Source organism: Anabrus simplex, chromosome 1 (assembly GCF_040414725.1).
Source record: "Anabrus simplex isolate iqAnaSimp1 chromosome 1, ASM4041472v1, whole genome shotgun sequence".
Taxonomy (NCBI): domain Eukaryota; kingdom Metazoa; phylum Arthropoda; class Insecta; order Orthoptera; family Tettigoniidae; genus Anabrus; species Anabrus simplex.
This window is the reverse complement of record NC_090265.1, coordinates 1739884874-1739908606: the sequence shown is the minus strand read 5'-3', so window position 1 is coordinate 1739908606 and position 23733 is coordinate 1739884874. Positions and strand designations below refer to the sequence as shown.

The 23733-nt window shown below is 39.5% G+C and overlaps 1 protein-coding gene across 1 annotated transcript in view; it reads right to left on the bottom strand.

Moving 5' to 3' along the window:
- The window catches only part of unc-104 (kinesin family member unc-104), an 871528-nt gene that overhangs the window by 246036 nt on the left and 601759 nt on the right, over positions 1-23733 (bottom strand). The window contains exons 16-17 of the mRNA XM_067138474.2: positions 22233-22405; positions 11335-11513 (exon numbers count right to left, since the gene is read on the bottom strand). Of these exons, the coding sequence (XP_066994575.1) occupies positions 11335-11513; positions 22233-22405 (352 nt within the window). The remainder of the gene's footprint in view (positions 1-11334; positions 11514-22232; positions 22406-23733) is intronic.

Sequence of the window (23733 nt, the reverse complement as noted above, 5' to 3'; positions counted from 1 at the left end):
CATGGGTCATGTGATCGCGCCCACTTGGCCAACAGGTAAATGGGTCCATGACCATCAATGGTCGTGTTAACGAGGGTAAATCTGATACCTTCAGATATCAACGGTTCCACCACCCAAATGGATGGGTGGTCAAAAGTGTCAAATACTGTGTAAAAAATTTCAGGAATAATTTGCCAATCCCGGCAAATTAAGGATCAACAGATTTTGGTTGTGTGTAAAAAATATTTTGTTTACTTATATAAAATGCTCCTTTAGCATTTGTAAGGAAACAGTTCCAGGTTCTTGTTCTTGTAGAATAGTAAACCCTTGGTGACCGTTTAAATATCCGTCCCCTTTCCTAGGACGGAGCCTTCATATTTTTCCCTCTGATCTGATTAAATATATTTTTATGTGTTTTTATGATGGGCCTTAAAGTTAATGATTATAGAGTGTCCCGTTCAACCCTGTAGTACTAATTGGATAGCACCCATACATTTAATTGGAGATCTTGTATCTTCATATTTTTTTAAAATTGTTTATTAGTTGCGATAGATTCAGACCGTAACACCCCCTGATATAAATGCTGGTTGGGACTCAGGCTTTGAGCGGGTACAGTATAAAGTCCACCCACCGTCCAAACTCGCAATGTTTTTAGAGAACACGAATCCATTCTTTATGAAATTATTTCAAATGAAACATCTGTACCACAGCCAGCAGTCATTCAAGGAATGAAGAATGGGTAAGTCATCATTTTCAATAGCATGAATGCAAAAATGAGTGAATTATATTCATTAGTTAGTATTTTATACACGTTTTTGTCCGACAGGTACACTCAAAACTATAGATGCTCCTGCCCTGGGGTTGTTTCCCTTTGATAGCCCATGCCAAATACTTTAATACACCAATACCGAACAGCTCTATTTCAACAGCATTGAGTGGAGTGCAAACAGCGACGGTGATGACATCTACCGTATTGGCGTGAACTGCATACTTGTCTATGCTACAGTTAAGAGGAATGCATTACACTCATTGGAAATATTTTTGTTAAAATAATTGAATAAACATAATAATTAAGAATGAAATTTTAAAATATGAAATGCCTCCTTCATAAACCTCCAAATGAGCATTATGCTAGCCGTGCCTTTTGCTATGTCTTAAAAGTTATAAAGCAGAATTTGTTTGAGGATCCACCCAGCCTCTGGGGGAAATATTTAACAACTACTCTCTCCTCTTCTTTCTAGCCTTTTCTCAATTACCTGGCGTAGCACTTCGTATGGACTTCGCCTAGTTTTCCGGCCAGATTCCTTTCCTAGCAGCAATCATATGTGGAGGGGTATATACTGTACTCACTATTGCGTGTTTCTGTGGTTGTTTTTCGTATGATATGTTGTATATACTTGAAGATCCGTATGAATACGAACACAAACCCATAGGCCCCGAACTACAGGAATTAACAGATGCGATTAAAACCTCCAACTCAGCCGGGAATCGTACCAGGGCCCTAAAACCAAAGGTCAGTACGCTGACCATTCCGTGGTGGTGATTATGTTAAGAGGAAGTACAACTGGCCAGCCATCCTCTATTAAAACTAATCAGGAGGAAAATGGAAGAGGTCCAACACTCCGAAGAATGAAGGTATCATACAATGAAAGAGAAGGGCCACAAAGCTCTAACCATTCAGCCGAACCACCAGAGGGGGCAGATAACTTAACAACATCCATGATTTTTTAAGATTTTGGGAAAGAGGAGCTGTAATTAAGGAACAGGAGTTTTGGTCCATTATTTTGACTTCTTCTTCTTCTTCTTCTTCTTCTTCTTCTTCTTCTCCTTCTTCTTCTTCATCTTCTTCTTCCTTGGTACGGCCAATCTTCCCGAACTCTACAAGGGACCTCACCTTACACTGCTATCTCGCTTTTGCTGTACTTTGACTTTTCTGTTTTACCTCTGAAGACTGAAATACATAATACATATAACACATATTGGGGTTACGTGAGTGAAATGATGATGTTCCTGACAAAAAGGAAGTGTTCAGAATTTCCTAAAGTCTCTTTCACAAATTTATGCATGAAGAATTACCATACATACGTATTAAATTAGTTGGACTGGTGCTCAAGCCTATGCCAATAATACACTGAAATAATTTTCTAACGCCGGGCTGAGTGGCTCAGACGGTTGATGCGATGGCCTTCTGATCCAAATTTGGCAGTTTCGATCCTGGCTCGGTCCGGAGGTATTTGAAGGTGCTCAGATATGTCAGTCTCGTGTAGGTAGATTTACTGGCATGTAAAATAATTCCTGTGGGACTATATTTCGGCACCTCAGTGTGTCTCCAAAAACCGTAAAAATACTTAGTGGGACGTGAAGAAAATGATTATGATTATTATTATTATTATTTTCTTACAGTAAACAAAAGGTAACTGGATTAAAAACTCGTGGCCTTCAATTTTCAATTTCAAGAATACCGCGATAACCATTACGCTACAGGCCCACTAGTTTTCGATTGTGAAATTTATGGTAGCCGGTACTGTTTAACCATGTGGACCCTCAAGTTTGAGTATACTAGAGTTCCATATTTGTTGTTATTAGTGGTTTTATGTCCCACTAACATTTCAGTAGAGTATTTGATTCATTTTCTTAACATAACGGGCATAGAATGTAACCTCAACACAGATGCGAACTCATTACTTTTTTAATACTTGCCGTCCTTATCAGTTCCCATGCCTCTTATCTTGCTGGGTAATTTGTTTAGCGCAAAACACTTTTCTTGGAATATAACTGCAATGTAAGATTATTGAGTGACAAACAATGATACATTATAAACGATGATTATAAACAACATGCCAGTGCGCCAAGAATCATACAGATGGCAATATGTTATTGAAGTGTTGGTCACACCAAGCCATGTAGGTAGCAGGACTATCGACTTTCTCGCTGAAAACAGCAAGCAAGCTGTCCGGTATTGTCATTCTCTCTCTCTGAATTGACAGAGTTATATTTTTCAACTGATGTTTACACTTCTCAAACATCCAGATGACAGTGGAACCCTCTATTATATAAACAGGACGTTATTGCCATAACAGTCCAATTCCTATCCCACTAAGCATTCGTACAATGTAGTTAGAAACATCTAAAGATGTGACCAAGTTTCTTTCGTTTTTTGAGCAGTCTGTGTGTCATCTTCCCTCATTTTCCTGGGGGAAAAAATATAAAGGTAATCCCAAAAATAAGGTCTCCTATTTTTTTTATAAATACATAGACCTGTTTATTTTTACAATGGTTTACATAATTTTACAGCTTGGACATTCTGCTACTTTTCTGCATAATCACCATTTTGGTCGATGCATTCTTGTAGACGCTGTGACAGTTTTTGTATGACCATGTCATACCAGCTTGCCACCATGCTGTTCAGGAAGTTGATAACCTCATCTTTCACCTCGTCGTCAGTGCTGAATCACTTTCCAGCCAAATGTTCTTTCAACTTAGGGAACAAATGATAGTCACTGGGCATCAAGTCGGGACTATAAGGTGGGTGGGTGATGTTCCATTGAAACTGTTTGCAGGAGAGCAACGGTTTACCGGGCAATGTGCGGGTGAGCGTTGTCATGGAGAATGTTTACGCCCTTGCTCAACATTCCTCTTCTCCGGTTCTGAATTGCCCGTCTGAGTTTTTTCAGGGTCTCACAGTACCTGTCAGCGTTAATTGTGGGCCCAGCGGGCATAAAGTTGACCAACAATACCACTTTTCAATCCCCATGACTTTATCGGCAGACTGTGTTTGCCTGAATTTCTGCGGTTTTGGCGAAGAGGGATGCCGCCACTGGTGTGATTGTTGCTTCCTCTCAAGTGTAAAGTGGAACGCCCAGGTTTCGTCACCCATGGCAAATGAGTCCGAAAAGTTGTCCTGTTCGGCTGCAAAGCATTGAAGAAATGCGCAGAAGAATGAACTCATTGCCGCATATGGTCTTCAGTCAGCATGCGTGGCACCCATTTTATGCACACCTTCCAGTATTTCAACTTTTCCATTAAAATTCTGTGAGCGGCACTTCGGGAAACTTCAGGGTGATCCGCTGATCTTCACGCATGATTTGCTCAACCTTCACGACTGTCACAACGGAAATGCATGGTCTCCCGCTCCTTTGTTCATCATGAAAATCAGTCCGACCAGCTGTAAACTCTCTACACCACTTATGAACATTTTTGACATCCATGCACGACTCACCATACACTTCCGTCAATTGGCGATGGATTTCAATCGGTTTAGTACATTTGCGTTCAAAAACTGAATAACTGCACGCACTTCGCATTTGGCGGTAACATCCAACGGGAGCTCCATTCTCAACGGCTGCCAAGCCAAGACTGAGTGCCTCAGTGCAGCGTGTGCATTTTTATAAGCAAGCGCGGGAAACACTCTTCACAATATTGTGACCAACAGCCGCACAAACAAAGTTCTGTATTTATAAAAAAATAAATAGGAGACCTTATTTTTGGGATTACCCTCGTATAATACCACCACTCTTCAACATGAGTACGAAAGCATCACAAGACTAATCTATCACTACATGCTTACTATCCTTGCACCCAAAGTTCAAGTTCAGGTAACTAACATATAAAGATGTTAATACCAATATAAATGGTCCGTTATTGGTCATTATAAATTTTCCAGCTAACTCATTCCTGGTTGCCAGCGTTTCGCCCCCGTGTGCTAGGCTGGGCTCATCAGTTGGTACCTAGCACTCCTACCAAGACGCTGGCTAGTGCATACCGTGGAGGCCACTGCGTGGGCTAATTGTAGCCACCGGCAGTGCCAATGCACTACGAGAGACTTTGTCCCACTACCAAAAATTGATGCCTGCTTGGCCATCAGATGATATAGATGTTGATTCCCATAACATATAAAGATGTTGTCGTCGTCGTTTTCAGAGGCCAATCATCTGAGTCATTGGCCCCTGATGGTACGAGATGAAATTATAATTTAAAATTTACCCACTGATTAGGATGAGTATGATTATGAATTTAAAATAATGAGTGAATCTGATTGACAATGCCTTATTTTTCATACAAAAAATAAATTATGAACTGAAATTCAATAATATACAATAAGGCATTGATTTAGAAGTAAACTCATATACAGTATAGTACAACAAGTTAGAAACTAAAATCACATTTTAAACATAAAACTAGTAGATAAAAATGCAATTAAAAGACTAAGAGCATAATTTAGATTAAAATAAAAATGTTATTAATTTACAGTAAAAGGGAAGTTAAAATAACTAGAACAAAACAGACCATCTTTCATGCAATGGATGGAAAGGTCTACCGACTGCTCATCTTCTCGTAGAATGAGGGATATAGTGTTCTTAAGTTAGAGGTAGAGGAATGTAGAGTATGCTGAAGACCAACAAGTGAATACTCAAAATGCATCAAGTTTAATCCGACTTGAGATGGTGGTGTATGTGCTATTGTGAATGATGCATACTTTTCCCTCAAAGCTTTTTTCACTCTATTGAATAAGATCTGGCACCTTAATGTGCAGTTTCTCAAACATTATCAAACTGGCCACATTGGTCGAACTTCGATACTGTTGGCAAGTATTATGTCTGTCTTTTATAGCTGCTACTCTCTCTTCTTCCCCCCACAGAATGAGTTTACATCAGGAAGTCAGTGAGACAGATGGAATAGGCTCTTCGGCAACAGGCAGAATTACTTGCGTAATATATAGCACGTCCTCGTCTATGCTTTGGCTATGAGTTTCAGAGAAGACAGCACACTGTGTTAACTTTAGTCAATCAGCACATTTTAAAATCCACTGCTGAGGAGCAATACACCGGCACAGTTTCTTAATCAATCAATCAATCAATCAATCAATCAATCAATCAATCAATCAATCAATCAATCAATCAATCAATCAATCAATCAATCAATCAAATCAATACTGATCTGCATTTAGGGCAGTCGCCCACGTGGCAGATTCCCTATCTGTTGTTTTCCTTGCATTTTCTTAAATGATTTCAAAGAAATTGGAAATTTACTGAACATCTCCCTTGGTAAGTTATTCCAATCCCTAATTCACCTTCCTATAAATGAATATTTGCCCCAGTTTGTCCTTTTGAATTCCTACTTTATCTTCATATTGTGATCTTTCCTACTTTTAAAGGAGGAGCCACAATGGATGTATTTTTCAATTAAATAAGAATGATACGAAAATGGTCACTGTAACAGAGGTCGTCTTGCACATCCCATTGAAACAGGAAAACAAGTTCACAGGTGCAGAGACCAGCGTTCACGTTGGAAAACATTCCATGTGCTACACTAACATGAATTAGTTCCCCTGTACTCAAAATACAGATATCCAGCTCTCCTATAAGCTTCTCCAACTTCCTTCCAGTGGGGCAGGGCATTTCAGAGCCACAAGATGGATAGTGACCATTAAAATTACCTAAACATATACAGAAGCAGCTTAGAGACAAATAGAAATGAGAAAGGGGGGGGAGAGACAAATATCCAGAACCAGGTTTCCATCACCTAGACAAAGGTGCATCCAGTTAAACCACACTGGATAGTAAAGGTGGAACTACATCATGTACAAGTGGGGTTTCTGTGATAAACCATGGAGTTATGCCTACACCAACGAATGTCTGATGGATTTCTCTGGCTGTATGAAACATTTGAGTAGCAACAAACTGAATTACATCCTGCAATCTTGTAAAGTAATTTGGGACATTTTCTGTAAATACTAACTGTATATGTAGTAATATTTTCAAATACAATTTGTGTAAGATTGGACTCTCTGTGTGCTTTATAAAGTGGTGATTCTATACTGTTCTCAGCTTTCATATACTGGGACATAATATAAACACAAAGCAAGAGCAGCATTTTTTCAGTGAATGATATTCACGTTCTTCTTTAATATAAACAATATTCATGAGATCTTGCTTTACTTTCCAGGACAGAGGAACATAGTGGATTTAAAACAGGAACAAAGAAAACCTATTAACAATATCTGTGGGAAGTAAGGAACATGAAAAATAACCAATTTACACATCAAAAAAAATATAGAAAATTTCTAATAAGACATCTTTCCAATTCCTGAATCTGCATATTCAGTTTAACCTGTATTGCAATACAAAGTTCCATAAGAACCCAGAGGTAATGAAACAATATGCACATTTTTGTTAGTTAAGTCAGAATTCTAAGAACAGGACTGCCATTTTAAGGACAAGAAAATCAGGAATACAAAAAGATTCATCATTAAATTACATGTAGGAAATGTAATATTCACCAGGTGCACAGTCAGTGCTAGAGATGTGATCCAATAGCTGCCAGTCAAAACATTCAATAAGAACTTACATTTGAGCACTAGTCTAGGGCCTTACGTTATCATGAAGCAATAAAACTCCAGCAGGCAGATGGCTACAATGTTTATTCTGGATTGTACGATGGAGTTTCTTCAAGGTCAACAATATGCAGCTGCATTTATTGTTATCCTTTGAAGTATGGTATCCACCAATAAAATACTGTATCTGTCTCAAAACTCTGTTGTTTTATCATATGTTCAAATTTCATTTTCACTGTGCTGTCACTTCAGTTGCTCCTTGGATTCAGGAGTCGCACTGTACACCAATCCCTTATACTCTATGATGATGCAATCTAATAATTCACCACCATCCTCATGGTGTTGGGTCAAAAATAGCAAAGTACTACCATATTTCCTTTGCATTCCTCAGAAAGCATCTTTGGAACTGATCACAAGCATAAAAACCTGTAGTCCCACTATTTATTTAGCGTATGATGAATACAATATTATTTACAATATATACAACTACCATCTCAAGCTCGTAACTAAAGTTCCATGTCAAAATTTAATAGCCAGAGAAGAGCTTCGTTTGAGACACAGTTTAAGTCCTCAATAGAGCCTCTGTAACTACGCAAAGGACATTCAAATGCAAGGTGTTCCACTGTCTGTTCCCCTTGTCCGCAGTCACATTGCGGTGATGTCTTCCATCCCCATTTGAAGAGAGTGGCTCCACATCTACCTTGGCCGGTCCTAATTCGATTTAGCATCCTCCACTGCCGTCTGGGAAGAGAAAAACCATCTGGGCACTTGCATGGGTTCTCAATGATGTGGCGATGTGGTAATGCGGATTGCTGTTGCCATTGTTCTTTCCAGGCGTCCGATACATTAAAGGAGGTGTCCTGTAAATTCATTGCAGTACGCCAAGAAGGGTGTCTGGATTTCAGTCGTTTAGCTGGGGAAGCTGCTATGTCAGAATGAATAGGAAGGTGAGGATTGTTTTCAATTTTCTTCCACAAGTTAAGCAGTGACTGTGATCTTCTTAGGGATGGAGGTGGTATGTGGCTTAGGGTGGGAAGCCAGTGTGTGTTAGTTGGTCGGATGCATCCTGTAATGATACGCATTGCTTGGTTCAGCTGGGTGTCTACTAATCCAGTGTGAGCACTGTTAAGCCAGGTAGAGCAGCAATATTCAGCGACTGAATAAGAGAGTGCAAGAGCAGTGGATCTCAGGACTTGGGCATTAGCACCCCAGGATGTACCTGCCAGCTTTTGGAGGATGTTATTTCTGGTCTTGATCTTGGCTGACACATTATAGAGGTGATTCTTGTAGGTCAAGGACCTGTCCAGGGTGACTCCCAGGTATTTTGGGTTACTACAATACTGTAGATTCTCTCCTTTGAATGGTATGGTTGGTTTGTACCCAGCACTTCTATTCCACAAATGGAAGGTAGACACAACAGTTTTCTTGGGGTTTGGTCTAAGGTTGTTGTGATAAAAGTAACTGTCTAGAATCTTTAAGTCTGATGTAAGCGTCGACTCAGACTCATCGAAGCGTTGATGTTGGGCAACCAATGCGATGTCATCTGCGTAGATGAATTTTCTGGATTTAGTTACAGGAAGGTCATGTGTGTACAGGTTGAATAGAAGAGGGGCCAATACAGAGCCCTGAGGGAGTCCGCCATTTATCTTATGTACTTTACTTCTGGAGTCTTCGGAAAAAATCTGGAAGTACCTATTACTCAGCATGTTACTGAGTAATGTGGAGAGTTTCAGACAAGGGATGATGCTGATAAATTTGAGAAGGAGCTTATCTTGCCACACGGTGTCATATGCAGCTGTCAGATCTAAGAAGACGGCCATGCTTACCATTTTGTTCTCAAATCCATTTTCAATATGGGTAACTAGTGCTAAAACCTGTTCTTCACATCCTCGTCCAGGTCTCAAGTTCGTAGTCCCACTAAATACTCTTTATGTCTTTTTTTAATACCATTTACTTTACGTCGCACCGACACAGATAGGTCTTATGGCGACAATGGGAGATGAATGGCCTAGGAGTGGAACGGAAGCGGCTGTGGCCTTAATTAAGGCATAGCCCCAGAATTTGTCTGGTATGAAAATGAGAAACCAAGGAAAACCATTTTCAGGGCTGCCAACAGTGGGATTCGAACCCACTATCTCCCGGATGCAACTCACAGCTGCGCGCCCCTAACCGCACGACCAACTTGCCCCGTACTCTTATGGTTTCTGGAGATGCCAAGGCGCTCAATTTTGTCTTACAGACAAATCTACTGACAAGAGGGGGGCATATTTGAACAGCTTCAAATACCAAGGGTCTGGGCCAGGATCAAACCCACTACCTTGGGCTTAGGTCAGCACTCTAATGTGCAAGACATTAAGACGGGTTAAGCCTTTTCTTATGGACCTTTGTAGATAAATTACCTTGAAACTTATGTAATATGTAATGATAGTGTGGAAATTGTGAACTATCAGTTTTCATGAATTCTGGTGTGAACTGCAAACATTTGGTTGCTAAGTAAATGTGTCTCCTCATCCCGAGGTGGTGCAGCTCTTTTCATACAGACCCCCAATGGAGGTGAGCTGTATGTACCATTTCAACCACATACCAGCCCTCCTGCCACTCTTGAATTTCTGGCAGCACCGGGAATCGAACCCAGGCCCCTGAAGACGGCAGCTAACAACACTTACCGTTACGCTACGGAGGCGGATTGATGGATTATAAACAGTCAATGGGTTGAGTGATCATGGTCATTCTCTTGATTTTCACTGAATAACCTCATCCATGCATGAACTTTGCTATTACTTATACCATTGGGGTTATACACTTCACAGATCTGGCAATGAATCCCGGCCAAACGAGGTCTGTAATTGATAGGAATCAAATAACTGACCTCTTACTTCACACAATGCAGGCCACTCTAGTGTCTAACATTTTGATCACACAGAACAAAGTCCACACACATTGTCAGCATGGCTACAAACGGAGTCTTTCTGGATGCATGTGCAAAATTACAAATTTTGGCAAATGGTTCCTCCTCAAATATATCCTTCATAGGGTATATACTGACTTGATCCAGCTCCACTGGAACAAACATAACCTTAGCTTCCTGATGAACTCCAATGGACTTATGATAAACAACTTTAATTTTGTCTCGTATATAGATGACAAAATAGCTCCTTTTCTTAGGCAGAAACCGTTGCATCAACCTGTGATTTGCTTTAAGAAAAAAAAACCTTGAACCTTAATTCTCATTTCTTCTGTAGAAGATTTCTGTATTTGTCACACTTATTATCATGGTATGCCAAAACATACAAACAAGCAAAGAGTGAGGTCATATTAACTTTTGGCCAGAAGCTGGCCAACTTTTGGTAGCAGCACTCAAACTCAACTGATTGCACAAAGTAGCCAGCCAGGTGGTGACCAGTATGACCTTCAAATTACTGTGTCCTGAGCACTGCACCAGTCCCAGCTGGAAGATAATGTGACTCAATGTATGTAATATATGCTAGGACATGATCTAAAAACTGAAATATCTTTTTTCTCTTGTAGTGTTAGCAATAATGTAAAATTAAAGCTGTTATGTTCCATGCCATAAAATATTTAATGAAAAAGAAAATTAAAAGACCAGACAATTAATCCCAATTTTACAGTACTTGTACCTGAATCATTTGTGTTTACCAACTGTTAGGGCCACTGAATAGTCCGCATCACTGATACGTAAATTGCTTCTGAAAATGTCCCCATGCAAAAATAGGTTTAAAAGAAAGTAATAACAGATGACGATGATGATGATGATGATGATTTTGATGACAGACATCTTGAGGACGTACAAGTATTTCTGTAGGTTTCATTCTTCAATATTCTCTTGAAGTATAATGCTGTAAGAAGGGCTATCCATCTAGCTGTTTTCTGTGAGAAAGACAATGTAATTATTTTAAAAAAGTATATTTATTTTGCCCACAATGCTGACTTCATGCTGCTTTCAATTTTAGGCACTAAAATATAGTAACAAAGAAGAAAAATATACATCTTACAAAATATACCTAAGTTTCTCCAGAGTCCAATAATGAGTAGCTCCATTCTTGGTGTCCTGTACCTCAACAGCTACAATAGTACGAGGGAAAGGTCTGTCTTCATCGTCTTCATCCTCCATAGCAGGCACCAAGTCGACTGGTAGGGGCGAATACAGGGTGTCTGTCAGCAAGGTGAACTGGAACTGAACCTATAAGAAGATAGATTAATCAATGAGCTTATTTATCCCACAAATGAAATTTAAAAAAAAAAAATCTTGCATGAACACTCATCATCTCACAAGTGTACTGTACTTCTTTACCAAGCATTACTGAACAACATGCATTATTAGAAATGCATGTTGATTAATAAAAAAAAGGAAAGTGAGAAGGCCAGATCTTACTAACAGGTAGAGTTTGTATGATATTTGCATAATACTCGTATCTGAATCACTGGTGTTGAGTAATAAGGCTTCTGAATGGTATGCAACACTGGTGGATAAATCATTTCTGAAGATCTTCAATGGTTAGTGAGTAAGCTAATGTTCAAGATCTTTGGTTCACTCCCTGATAATGACAATGAATTTTTGAAGACTAGAATATCCACACTTTGCACTGTCCTTCATATAGCAATAGAAAACTTTGAGGAATATGCCAGATATTCAACTAACAAATTTTATTTCTCAATGTTCTATTCTGGTGATCTTTTTGGTACTTTGCATCTAGAACAAGGTGGTGGTGGTGGTGGTGGTGGTGGTGGTGGTGGTGTATTTGAACTTGAAAAACACTTGACTGTTGCTCTATTGATTAAATGATACTATCGTAAGTCACCGGATGGCTAACAATGCACTATTTTATTCCAAGTAGGAAATGTCACCATCTTAATTCTACGCGAGATATTTCATGTTTGTATGTCCACGAGTTTCAGAATAAACAGTAAGATCATCCGACTATTCAAAGATAGGAGTGGAAAGATCAAGTGCAATGGAATAAATATAAAGTCAAGATAGAGACACAGGAACAGAATTATGTTAATGAAAGGAGAAGTGAAAAACAGTGTGGGAGAAAGGGGGAGTGGGGGGGGTGGAATGGAAATGCTCAAAGAAGATCAAAGAGACAACAACAACAAAAAGAAGAAACAAAGATGATGAATACATGACACATTGAGTGAACTATCTAGTAATTAGGAGAGTATGAATTTGGAAAAAACTGACATGAAATAGTGAAGGACAGTTCTTTAATGGTTAGTGACCAGATATCGACTGATAGCCAGAGTCCCTGTAAAAATTAAGATTTTTATGTATTTCCACTACTTTCTGTATTATCCTAGACCAATTGTGTTTTGTGTGGGTAAAAGCTACAGCATCTTGGAACATGACATTACTACCAGACAACAGGGCATGCTCAACTATTGCTGACTTATCTAGCTGGTTGAGAGGGATATTTCTTTGGTGTTCCCTGATGGGAGTCCTAATAGATCAAGAAATAACGTCTCTTAATATGGGCCCCCTGTGGGTGGTGGCGGTGGAATAACACCCACGGTATCCCCTACCTGCCATAAGAGGTGATTAAAAGGGGTCTTAGGGGATCTGAACTTGGGAGCATGGATTGGCAACCACAGGGACCTTAGCTGAGTCCTGCCATAGCTTCCACTTGCTTGTGCCAGGCTCCTCACTTTCATCTTTCCTATCTGACCTCCCTTGGTTAACACTTCTTTTCTGACCTTGACGGTATTAGGTATCGAGGTCTAGGGAGTCTTTCATTTTCACGCCCTTTGTGACCCCTTGTCCTTACTTCACCAATACCTTCATTTATCCAAGTATCAGATCCCTTCCATTTTTTCTGTCTAATTAGTGTTATACAGAGGATGGTTGCCTAGCCGTGCTTCCTCTTAAAACACTAATCACCACCACCACCACCACCACCACCACCACCACCACCACCACTCTTCATATGGGCCATGAAGGCACCAATCTAAACACTGTGGAGGTGTGTTGTTGTTGTTGTCTGAATCATCATCCATAGAGTTGTTTGAGGCAGTTTTCTATTCTACCATATCCTGTGCTAAACTCTTATCTCCAAATAACTATTGAAGTCTACACCTACTCTATTTTGTTTGTCATATTCATATCTTAGTCTTTCCTAGCAGTTACCACCATAACCAGCTGAACAAGTCCTGGATGTCTTCTTCTGATCAATCTTGACCAAATTTATATAGCAGTTAAAGCGTTCATGGCCAGCATTATGAACAATGTCTGTTTTCCGGGCTTGTAGGCTATGATCTAGGAGCGTATGATGGTCTCGACATTTCACCAAAAACAGCGTTTGGCATCTTCAAGGGTTTCGAAGTTACAAAGCTTTCAGTAGACTGGAGTGGTGTTGGAATTGTACCTCAATGTATAGTGCAGGCTGTGGTCCGCTTTGGAGTAGGGTGGTTGCCGATTGGTTGTTCTTTGGCCAATGATAGTGCAATCCATGGTGCGCTGCTTGCCTATTGGTCCACCACAGTGGGAGGCCAATCACTAATTGACTGTTCTTTGGCCAACGATTGGAGCAGTGTTGAGCCTGGCGTTGTTTGACCTACCTCAGCGGAGACAAGCAATTCATCACCCGTTGTTTTTTCTGACCTGCTGCGGCCACCATGTCTTCCAGGATTGAAAGTTTTCAGGACTGGAAACCAGGCTTTGTTCACCCACTTAGACTCCTCCTTATGGTTGAAGTTGTTGGTGTGCTTCAGGATTCTGATGGCTTCCCTTTGTAGCTAGGCATGACAAGACCAGTAGTTGTACTGTACACAGTGTGTCTTATCACACTCGTAGTGGTACTATACTGTCAACTACTGTATCTTAGCATGCCTGGCTACAGAGGGAAGGCATCAAAATCCTTAAGCACTCCAGCAACTTCAACCGTACGGAGGAATCTGAACAGGTCAACAAAGCCAGGTTTTCAGTCCTGAAGACCTTAAATCCTGGAGGATATGGTGGCCACAGCAGGCCAGAAAAGGCAACAGGTGATCAATTGCTTGGTCTCCGCCAAGGCACTCTAGGTTCACCAATGCCACGCTCCACACTGCTCAAATCAATGCCCAGCAAAGAGCCAATAAGCAACCGTGCCCCGCCCCCCAAACATGGTGGACCAATAGGCGACCAGTGCACCATAGCTTGAGCTATCATTGGCTAAAGAACAGCCAATCAGAGACCACTCCTTACCATAAGAGACCACAGACTGTACTATGTACTGAGGTGGAATTCCGACCACTCCATTTCACTGAGAGCTTTGTAGCCATCAAAGTCATTCCGAACCCTTGAAGATGCCGAATGCAGTATTTGGTGAATATTTGATGAAACGCCGGGACCATCATACGCTCCTAGACCAAGGCCTACAAGCCCAGAAAATACAGACATTATTCTTTACCAAACTATTGTCTTTCCACAACTTGATTCAGCATCACTTCATTTGTAATCCCATCAACTCACTTATTGTAACTTACGTTTGTGTGGAAACACTATATTTCTAAAGCTTCTATTCCGATTTCTACACAAGTTACTGACCGTGTTTCACTTTCACACCATGCCATGCTCCACATTGTCACAAATCTCTTTCTAATATACATATCTATGATGAGGATGAGCAAATTTCTCCCTGTAAGAACCATCTTCCTTTCTTGGTTAGGTTACATTATAAGGTCTGCTTACTTCTGGAATCGTTATTCTAACAACCCAAATAGCAATATTCATCTACAGTGGACACCCTCTTATCCAGACTGCCTGGGACCAGGTCCTTGGATGAATAACAAAATGACAGAAGGCGAATGCAAACGATTGTACACCAAATCTGAGGAACTGGAGTTGGAAAATGATTATGGTTTATCCAGCAATGTATACTACTATGTACATTTTAATTTAAGATATTTCCCATGTTTAAAACAATATTTCAAAACATATTAGGCTTATAGAGATTTTTAAATACAGTATTCTATATTATTACAAATTATTTAAACATGAAAAAAATATATAATAATACATACAATGTGAGTCAGGGATAGAAATTTCATGCAGCATTAGGTTAGAATGGAAATGAGTATCAAGTATCCTCATGCCCATCTTATAGTCCTGTAAGGAACATTACATATTGTAGTATGGATTACATCTTATTAGTGTTGTAGAATTAATTAGCCAAAAATTGTAAAACTTAATTAACAGATCAAATGCTTTTAATCAGTTCATCGGGCTGATTACCTTTAGCCATGAAGTGAAGGAAACTTCCCCAGTCCATCAATGCTGGTTATTTTACGTTCAACATCTAGTAAAGGTTTGGTGGCCATTTAAGTATAAGATTCTTGAAGCATGGACTTATTAGCACAAGGAAGAGGTTCAAATTATGCAATTTATAACTGAAAGAAACTGTTTCTGGTTTTAGCACCTGGAGACCCTTTTGTAAGTAACAAAGATAAAATGGAACACCAAAAAAACTACTTTTAAATTAAGCTTTTTTAGTATTTGTCTCTGCTAGGTGGGTCTGGACTTAGCATTTACCAGGAAATGAGGACGTTCATGTATGTCACAAAGGACATGTCTAACTTAGCAGAGCCACGTGATTCTGTTTCTACTGGGCTGAGTGGCTCAAACAGTTGAAGTGCTGACCTTCTGACCCCAACTTGGCAGGTTCAATCCTGGTTCAGTCTGGTGGTATTTGAAGGTGATCAAATATGTCAGCCACATGTCGGTAAATTTACTGGCATGTAAAAGAACTCCTATGGAACAAAATCCTGGCTCCTTGGTATCTCCGAAAACCATCAAAAGTAGTTAACAGGATGTAAAAAAAAACAATATCATTATGACCATAATAATCATCATCATTATCATTATTATTATTATTATTATTATTATTATTATTATTATTATTATTATTAGAATCAGTAGGATAATAGAGATATTGTGCAATAGTAAGAGTAATATTAAATGGATTATAGAAATCAAAGAAGATATGAACTACAAATCACAGTAGAAGATATAAAAAACAACACCACAGAATCAAGACACTCAAAAACAGACACCAGACTACAGACCAAGATCAACAAACCATGGAAAGAGTGATTTCAGACAAGGAGAGAAAATCAAGTTCCGAAAAAATGAAGAAGAACTCGGCTGGGAGAAAATTGAAAAGTTCATTGTATAATTGACTGAAGCGGTCCAATGAAGGCCATACAATGTAAAATAAAATAAATAAAAAAGTATTATTATTATTATTATTAATGGTTCTTGGTGTGGTTTACTGTAGTCACGTCCTAGTTCGTGAACTATGGGCTACGGCTGAGTGGCCTAGTGAGTGGTCCTAAGAGTCGTGATACCAGTTGCTATGGAATGGGAGTGGGCATCTCAGACATATTCTGAGTCAAGGCCATCTTTGTGCTCAGACGGCTAGGACTATACAATCCACCGGGCTCCCTAACTGGTTAGAGGGAAGATGCTCACTTGGACTATATGTAAGTAGGGTAGCATCCTGCTTCATGAATTTACCAAGCTCAGAACATTTTAAGCAAGCCTCAGACGTAAGGGAGTAATGGAGTCCCACTCCCATTTGATAGGCAAGGGACTCCTTGGAAAAAACTTGGCAAATGAAATGGAATTTGATGGGGAGCTATCAATATCAATGGAGCTTATGGAAGAAAGAAAGTAGAACTGGCGAGTCAGCAAAGAGGATGCATTTGGATGTGCTAGGAGTAAGTGATATTCGGGTAAGGGGAGGTAACGAAGAAGAGATAGGAGATTATAAAGTGTATTTGATGGGTGATACAAAGGGAAGCGCAGAGTATGGGGGTAGGGCTGTTTGTCAGAAATACCATTGCACGCAACATAGTTTCTGTTAAGCACGTAAATGAGCGAATTATGTGAGTAGATTTGGCAGTTTGAGGAATTAGGACGAGAATTGTCTCAGTGTATTCACCATGTGAGGGTGCAGATGAGGATGAAATTGACAAGTTTTATGAAGCATTGAGTGACATCGTGGTCAGGGTCAACAGCAAGGACAGAATACTGCAAATGGGTGATTTCAATGCTAGAGCTGGAAATAGAACTGAAGGATATGAAAGGGTGATTGGTAAATGTGGGAAAGATATGGAAGTTAATGGGAATGGGAAGTGTATGCTGGACTTCTGTGCTAGTATGGGTTTAGCAGTTACGAATACATTCTTCAAGCATAAGGCTATTCACCACTACACATAGGAGGCTAGGGGTACCAGATCCATAAGAGACTATATCTTAACAGACTTTGAATTCAGGAAGTCTGTTAGGAATGTACGAGTTTTCCAGGGATTTTTCGATGATACAGACCACTATCTGATCTGTAGTGAACTAAGTATATATAGGCCTAGGATAGTGAAAGTGAAATATGTCTGCAAACAAATAAGGGGAGAAAATCCCCCAGGACGAGGAAATTAAAACAGAAGTACATGGATATGATTAGTGAGAAGTTTCGAACAGTAGACAGTAAGCAGGTTCAGAATACAGAAAGAGAATGGGTGGCATACAGGGATGCTGTAGTAGAAACAGCAAGGGAATGCCTAGGAACAACTGTGTGTAAATATGGGAAAAAATGAACATCTTGGTGGAATGATGAAGTGAGAGCAGCTTGTAAACGTAAAAAGAAGGCTTATCGAAATGGCTCCAAGCAAGGGCCGACGCACACAGGGAATTGTACGTAGATGAAAGAAAAAGAGCGAAACAAATACATGTTGAAGTCGTGGGAAGATTTTGGAAATAACCAGGAAAGGCTAGGTCAAGCAGCAGGGAAACCTTTCTGGACAGTAATAATCTTAGGAAGGGAGAGAAAAAGGAAATGAACAGTGTTTTGGGTCATTCAGGTGAACTCATAATAGATCCCAGGGAATCACTGGAGAGGTGGAGGGAATATTTTGAACATCTTCTCAACGTAAAAGGAAGTCTTCCTGGTGGTGTTGTGAACAGCCAAACTCCTGGGGAGGAGGAACATGATGTAGGCATTTATGTTGACAATTGGGCTCCAGTGAGAATTTATGATAGAATGAATTCTTGGTTCAGGGTACATACAGGGGTTAGACAAGGCTGTAATCTTTCACCTTTGCTGTTTGTAGTTTACATGGATCATCTGCTGCAAGGTATAAAGTAGCAGGGAGGCATTAAGTTCGTTTGAAATGTAGTAAGCAGTCTGGCCTATGCTGACGATTTGGTCTTAATGGCAAATTGTGACGAAAGCCTGTAGTCTAATATCTTGGAACTTGAAAATAGGTGCAATGAGTATGGAATGAAAATTAGCCTTTCTAAGGCTAAATTGATGTCAGTAGGTAAGAAATTCAGCAGAACTGAATGTCAGATTGGTGATACAAAGCTGGAACAGGTAGATAAGTTCACATTTTTAGGTTATGTGTTCTCCCGGGATGGTAATATAGTTCGTGAGATTGAATCAAGATGTAGTACAGCTAATGAAGTGAGGTCACAGTTGCAATCAACAGTATTCTGTACGAAGGAAGTCATCTCCCGGACGAAACTATCTTTTCATCGGTCAGTTTTCAGGCCAACTTTACTTTACGGGAGCAAAAGCTGGCTGAACTCAGGGTATCTTATTCATAAGTTAGAAGTAACAGGCATGAAAGTAGCGAGAATGATTGCTGGTACTAACAGGTGGGAACAATGGTAGGAGGGTACTCAGAATGAGGAGATAAAGGCTAAGTTAGGAATGAACTCTATGGATGAAGCTGTATGCATAAACTGGTTTCGGTGGTAGGGTCATGTGATGCAAATGGAGGAGGGTAGGTTACCTAGGAGAATAATGGACTCTGTTATGGAGGGTAAGAGAAGTAGAGGGAGGCCAAGACAACGATGATTAAACTCTGTTTCTAATGATTTAAAGATAAGAGGTATAGAACTAAATGAGGCCACAGCACTAGTTGCAAATAGAGGATTGTGGTAACATTTAGTAAATTCAGAGGCTTGCAGACTGAACGCTGAAAGGCATAATGGTCTATAATGATTATGTATGTATGTAATTATTATTATTATTATTATTATTATTATTATTATTATTATTATTATTATTATTATTATTATTATTATTATTATTATTCATGGAAGAGGGTCAAGACTGGAGGTGCGTGAGTTGAACTAAAAATGGTAGGTATGCATCTTTCTCTGCCTACAATGTACAATTCACCAACAACAAAGAAATTCTCAACTGATTTATACCAGTTCACTTTCAAATATTGTGCAGGATTGTTGTTTGCTCAGAGGTTACGATGCTGTAAGTCGAAAATATGATTTCTGAACCATTACATGGGAACTTGGAGAGAGTTTTGGATTTAAATGAATATCAAAAGGTGACCACTTGAAAACAGAGTTTTAAAAAACAGTTTTTTGTAAAAAACATGTGGGAAAACTGTTCAATTATAGCAGAAGCACAAGCAGTCTCCAATTATCATCTGAAGCAAGTTCATCCTTTCGAAAGTGGATGTATGTCTACTAGAGTCCTGCACTTAGTCGAGAAAGCTTGAATCATCACCCCTTATGGGATGATGTGTGATGTCGACAATGTAAACAAAGTTTGTTTCAGGCAGACTGCATCCTTGACCAGTTAAAGAATATTAACATACTGCAAATTTGTAAGTTAAGGTATAAAATAAAATTAAATGAATTGAAATATGACAGAGTATTTAAGTACTAAGTAAACTTGTGTCCGCATCCAGAGGTTAGTATAGCTCTTTTCAGGCGCACCCCCAATGGAGGTGAGCTGCATGTACCATTTCAATCACAAACCAGTCCTCCTGCCATTCTCAAATTTCTAACAGTACCAGGAATCGAACACCCCCCTCCCTCCCCAGGACGGCAGCTAATAACACTAATAGTTGCGCTATGGAGGCAGACATTTCGGTACTAATTCCAGTATATGTATAACCTACTTTCAAAGTTGAAATGTGTATTTTTCCCTAGTGTTGCTCAGTTTTATAGGAGATATATGTTTATGTTCCTGCTGATATCCTACGCTATTCGCAAGATATCAGGGGTAACCACTGGAATCTTGAATGTTCAAGAGGATCTGCGACCTTCCTATTATTTCCCGACTGGCTGAGCTATCATGAGGCCTGTTTTGCATATCTCCAACATCTGCTGATGATGTTACTCCTAGTATGTCTCAGTCAATGCTTGAACACCTAACAGTGAAAGTTGTATCCTCAATAAAAAGAATTAATCAATAAACTTGTGAAGTGGATTGAGTACGCTACTCATCATCTCAGATCGTGGTCTCGAAGCGGTTTTACAAGAAACTTCTTGTTCAAACACTTACAATCTCCCTCGTAGTGATACAGTAATAAAAAAGAACTGTTAAATTGTAAGACGCTGAAAAGCTAAAATTATTACACAAAATGAAAAGTAGTGAACTTGTCTTAATGGGGATTTTTGGACTTCGGTCTCTAACTGTAGGTATTTGGGGATTGCAGTGCACTGGACTGACTCAAACTGGATATTTTGTAGTTCAGCACTAGAAGTTAAGTAGGTCACAAAGAGGCACAGCACCTCCAAATAACTACAGAATTTCACTATGTAATTTGTAAGTGGAATTTGGAAAATATTTGTATTGACAATGACAGAAACATTGTTTCACAAGTTGAAAAAGCAAACTATGATCATTTTCGCTGTGCTGACCACAATTTACAACTAGAGCAAGGAAAGAATACTTGATACTTGTTTGCATTCTATCCTATTACTGGTACTGCAAGAAATTCCTATCGCTAGTGATTGTCTTTTCATGGTACTCATTTTACAATTACTAAAATAGTGCATATGCTTACTGCACTGAATAAATCAACAAACTGACTACTGTAAGTGATAAGCTATATGAAACACACAGCATCTTGACTGAGCAGGGTAGGGTGGGAGGCAGTGCAGGCTCATGGTTGTAGGAAAAGGGACGTGATGTTATTCACCGGGTCAGCTGGTTAACTTTTTCACTCTGGCAAAGCGAGGGCAGATGTGTGGTCTTGGGGACGAGTGGCTATGACGGGTGGCCATGCTTGCTGTATGGGATACATACTGCTTTCTTGCTGGCATTTGTTCACATAGTTAAGACATGACAAGTTGACTATTTTTGAAAAATATATATAGTTCAGTCAATTATCTTTGAATATGTTTTAGTTACATTCATTCATGCGAGTCTTCCCATCATCCTTTTAGATCAGTGGCTTAGGACACAGCACTCGCAGAGTTAAATCTTTCCCTTTTTCATTTTCTTCTAAGTCGCTACCCAATATGAGAGCTTTAACTGCAGTATACGAAATACAAGTACCACAATGTATTGAAGCTACTAACGGAAGTGCTAATATGTTGGCAGTGAACAACAATTACACAGCAAATGATGAGCGTAAAGATCATTTGAACCATTACTTTACGATTACCCCTGCCATCTGGTGACTATTAGCAACTACAGACTCGCAAGACAACCACTGGATATCATAAAGGTCGAACTTCCCCAGCAGTCTACCGTAGCAAAATACAGAAAAACCGAATGACACACGACTGCTACAGCGGTCCACCGGCTACCCTGCATGGCTCACTACAGCAGTCTGCCAGAGTGAAAAGGTTAACAGGGCGTCCAGTGCACTGTGACAAGTGTTCTGTGGAATACAAATGACTTCACTGATGTCTTGTGAAATCCCTCTTAAACTTTGTTTTTATAATGCACATTTGCATTTATGTAAACAGTACTAGAAAAAAACACAGAGAAATGCTTCAGGATTGAATGTTGCATGAAGCAAGAATGAGTGGAATAGGACAGTATCTATTAAGCAGCAACTACCAGGATACTACTTGTGGCCACGTATCTCCTACTCTTTCTTTCTAGAATAATGCTGTGGGTAAATTTAACTAAATCTGAGAGCACAACACTACATGACAGTTATATACCTTCTTCTTCAGCTCTACGGAGATTGCATTAGCTTCCTTGAGGAAAATGGCATTCCCCCAAAGGTCATCACGCAGGGATGTGAACTGATGATACTTCCACTTGCGGAAACACCACGCCGCCAGCTGGTATTGACGGTCCGTCCAGGTGCACTCTGCGTCAAACAAGGGGTTGACTGAAAGGCCATGAGGCAACCCGCAGTCAGCAACAGAACAACAGAGCATGACAACAAAAAAACAAACCCTGCTACAGGAGAAAGCCATTCCACAGTTGGATATCAAACCAAGTGCAGCCTGTCCAGTGATGCATGAAGTTGCCCATGTAAAAGAACACCTTTATGAGCCAGTGTTTACAACAGCTGCTATTTACAGTTAATGTTTTCCAGCACAGGAGAAAACAAATCAAGGAATTTAAGAAAAAAACAAATATTTAACAAATTGGGAAGAGATCATATCAGTAAGAAATGCATTAATTGTGTACAGAACCCAGGCAATGCAGTGAGATGCATGCAAAAACCCAAGGGTATGAAATATGGATACCATTAATGAAGTAAATTATTTCAAAATAGCATGCACCATTCAATTTCCAATCATTTGGGTTCATATTACATGGTGTCTCACTTGAATAACATGCTTATTAAGAATAAATGTTTGCTATTTACATAGCAAAATCATGAAGTGTCTAACCACAGTCATTTAATAGCAGCAAGACAATAGCAGTCTTTCATAATTATGTATCTTCAAAATTCTGGGGAAGATCTATTAATTTATTTGTGGATACAGAACATAACGTAAGATTTTACTAGCAATATATTTCAGAGCAGTAATGATTGCCAGCACTTATATGACCCAATTCATAATTACTACTAGAATAATCATCCACAGTACTGAAAAAAGTCTTCAACAGTATGCCTTTTGTTAGAAACAAAACAACCATAATATTTTGCAACATGTCACATTACTTTCCCCTCACGTTGTGCCATGAACACCAATCATTATTTACAGAAACTGCACAGTCAGAAATGAGACTATGTTCTTGAATATTCAGTGAGTAAATTGAAAGATGATGGAAACTCAAAATGTTTATTTATTACATACACGAAGAAAGCCTGCTGAGAAGTGTTCAAGCAACCATGAAGTATAAGTAAGGGAATTTTATGAGGGTTCATTGAATTTACATGGGGTCTGCCTAGTTAAGATGGTAAAGGAATGTTCAGTTCATCAAGAAGGCCATGGATTTGATTTCTCATCAAGATCTCATGAAATTTAGAATATTCACCAATGGAGAGGCATTTGGTCGTTAGGTCATCCTATACTAGAAATGAAAGGTAATTGAAGGCGTCAAAGGCAGCTGGGCACAGAGCTCACCATTCTATGCTCTCTAGTACTAACGGTATGGATAATGGAACCCTTTACCCACTCCACCCCTCCAAGGGTCTGCATGGGGATCACATAGTTTTCAAACATAGTTAACTTTTTTTTTTTTACAATTTGCTTTACGTCG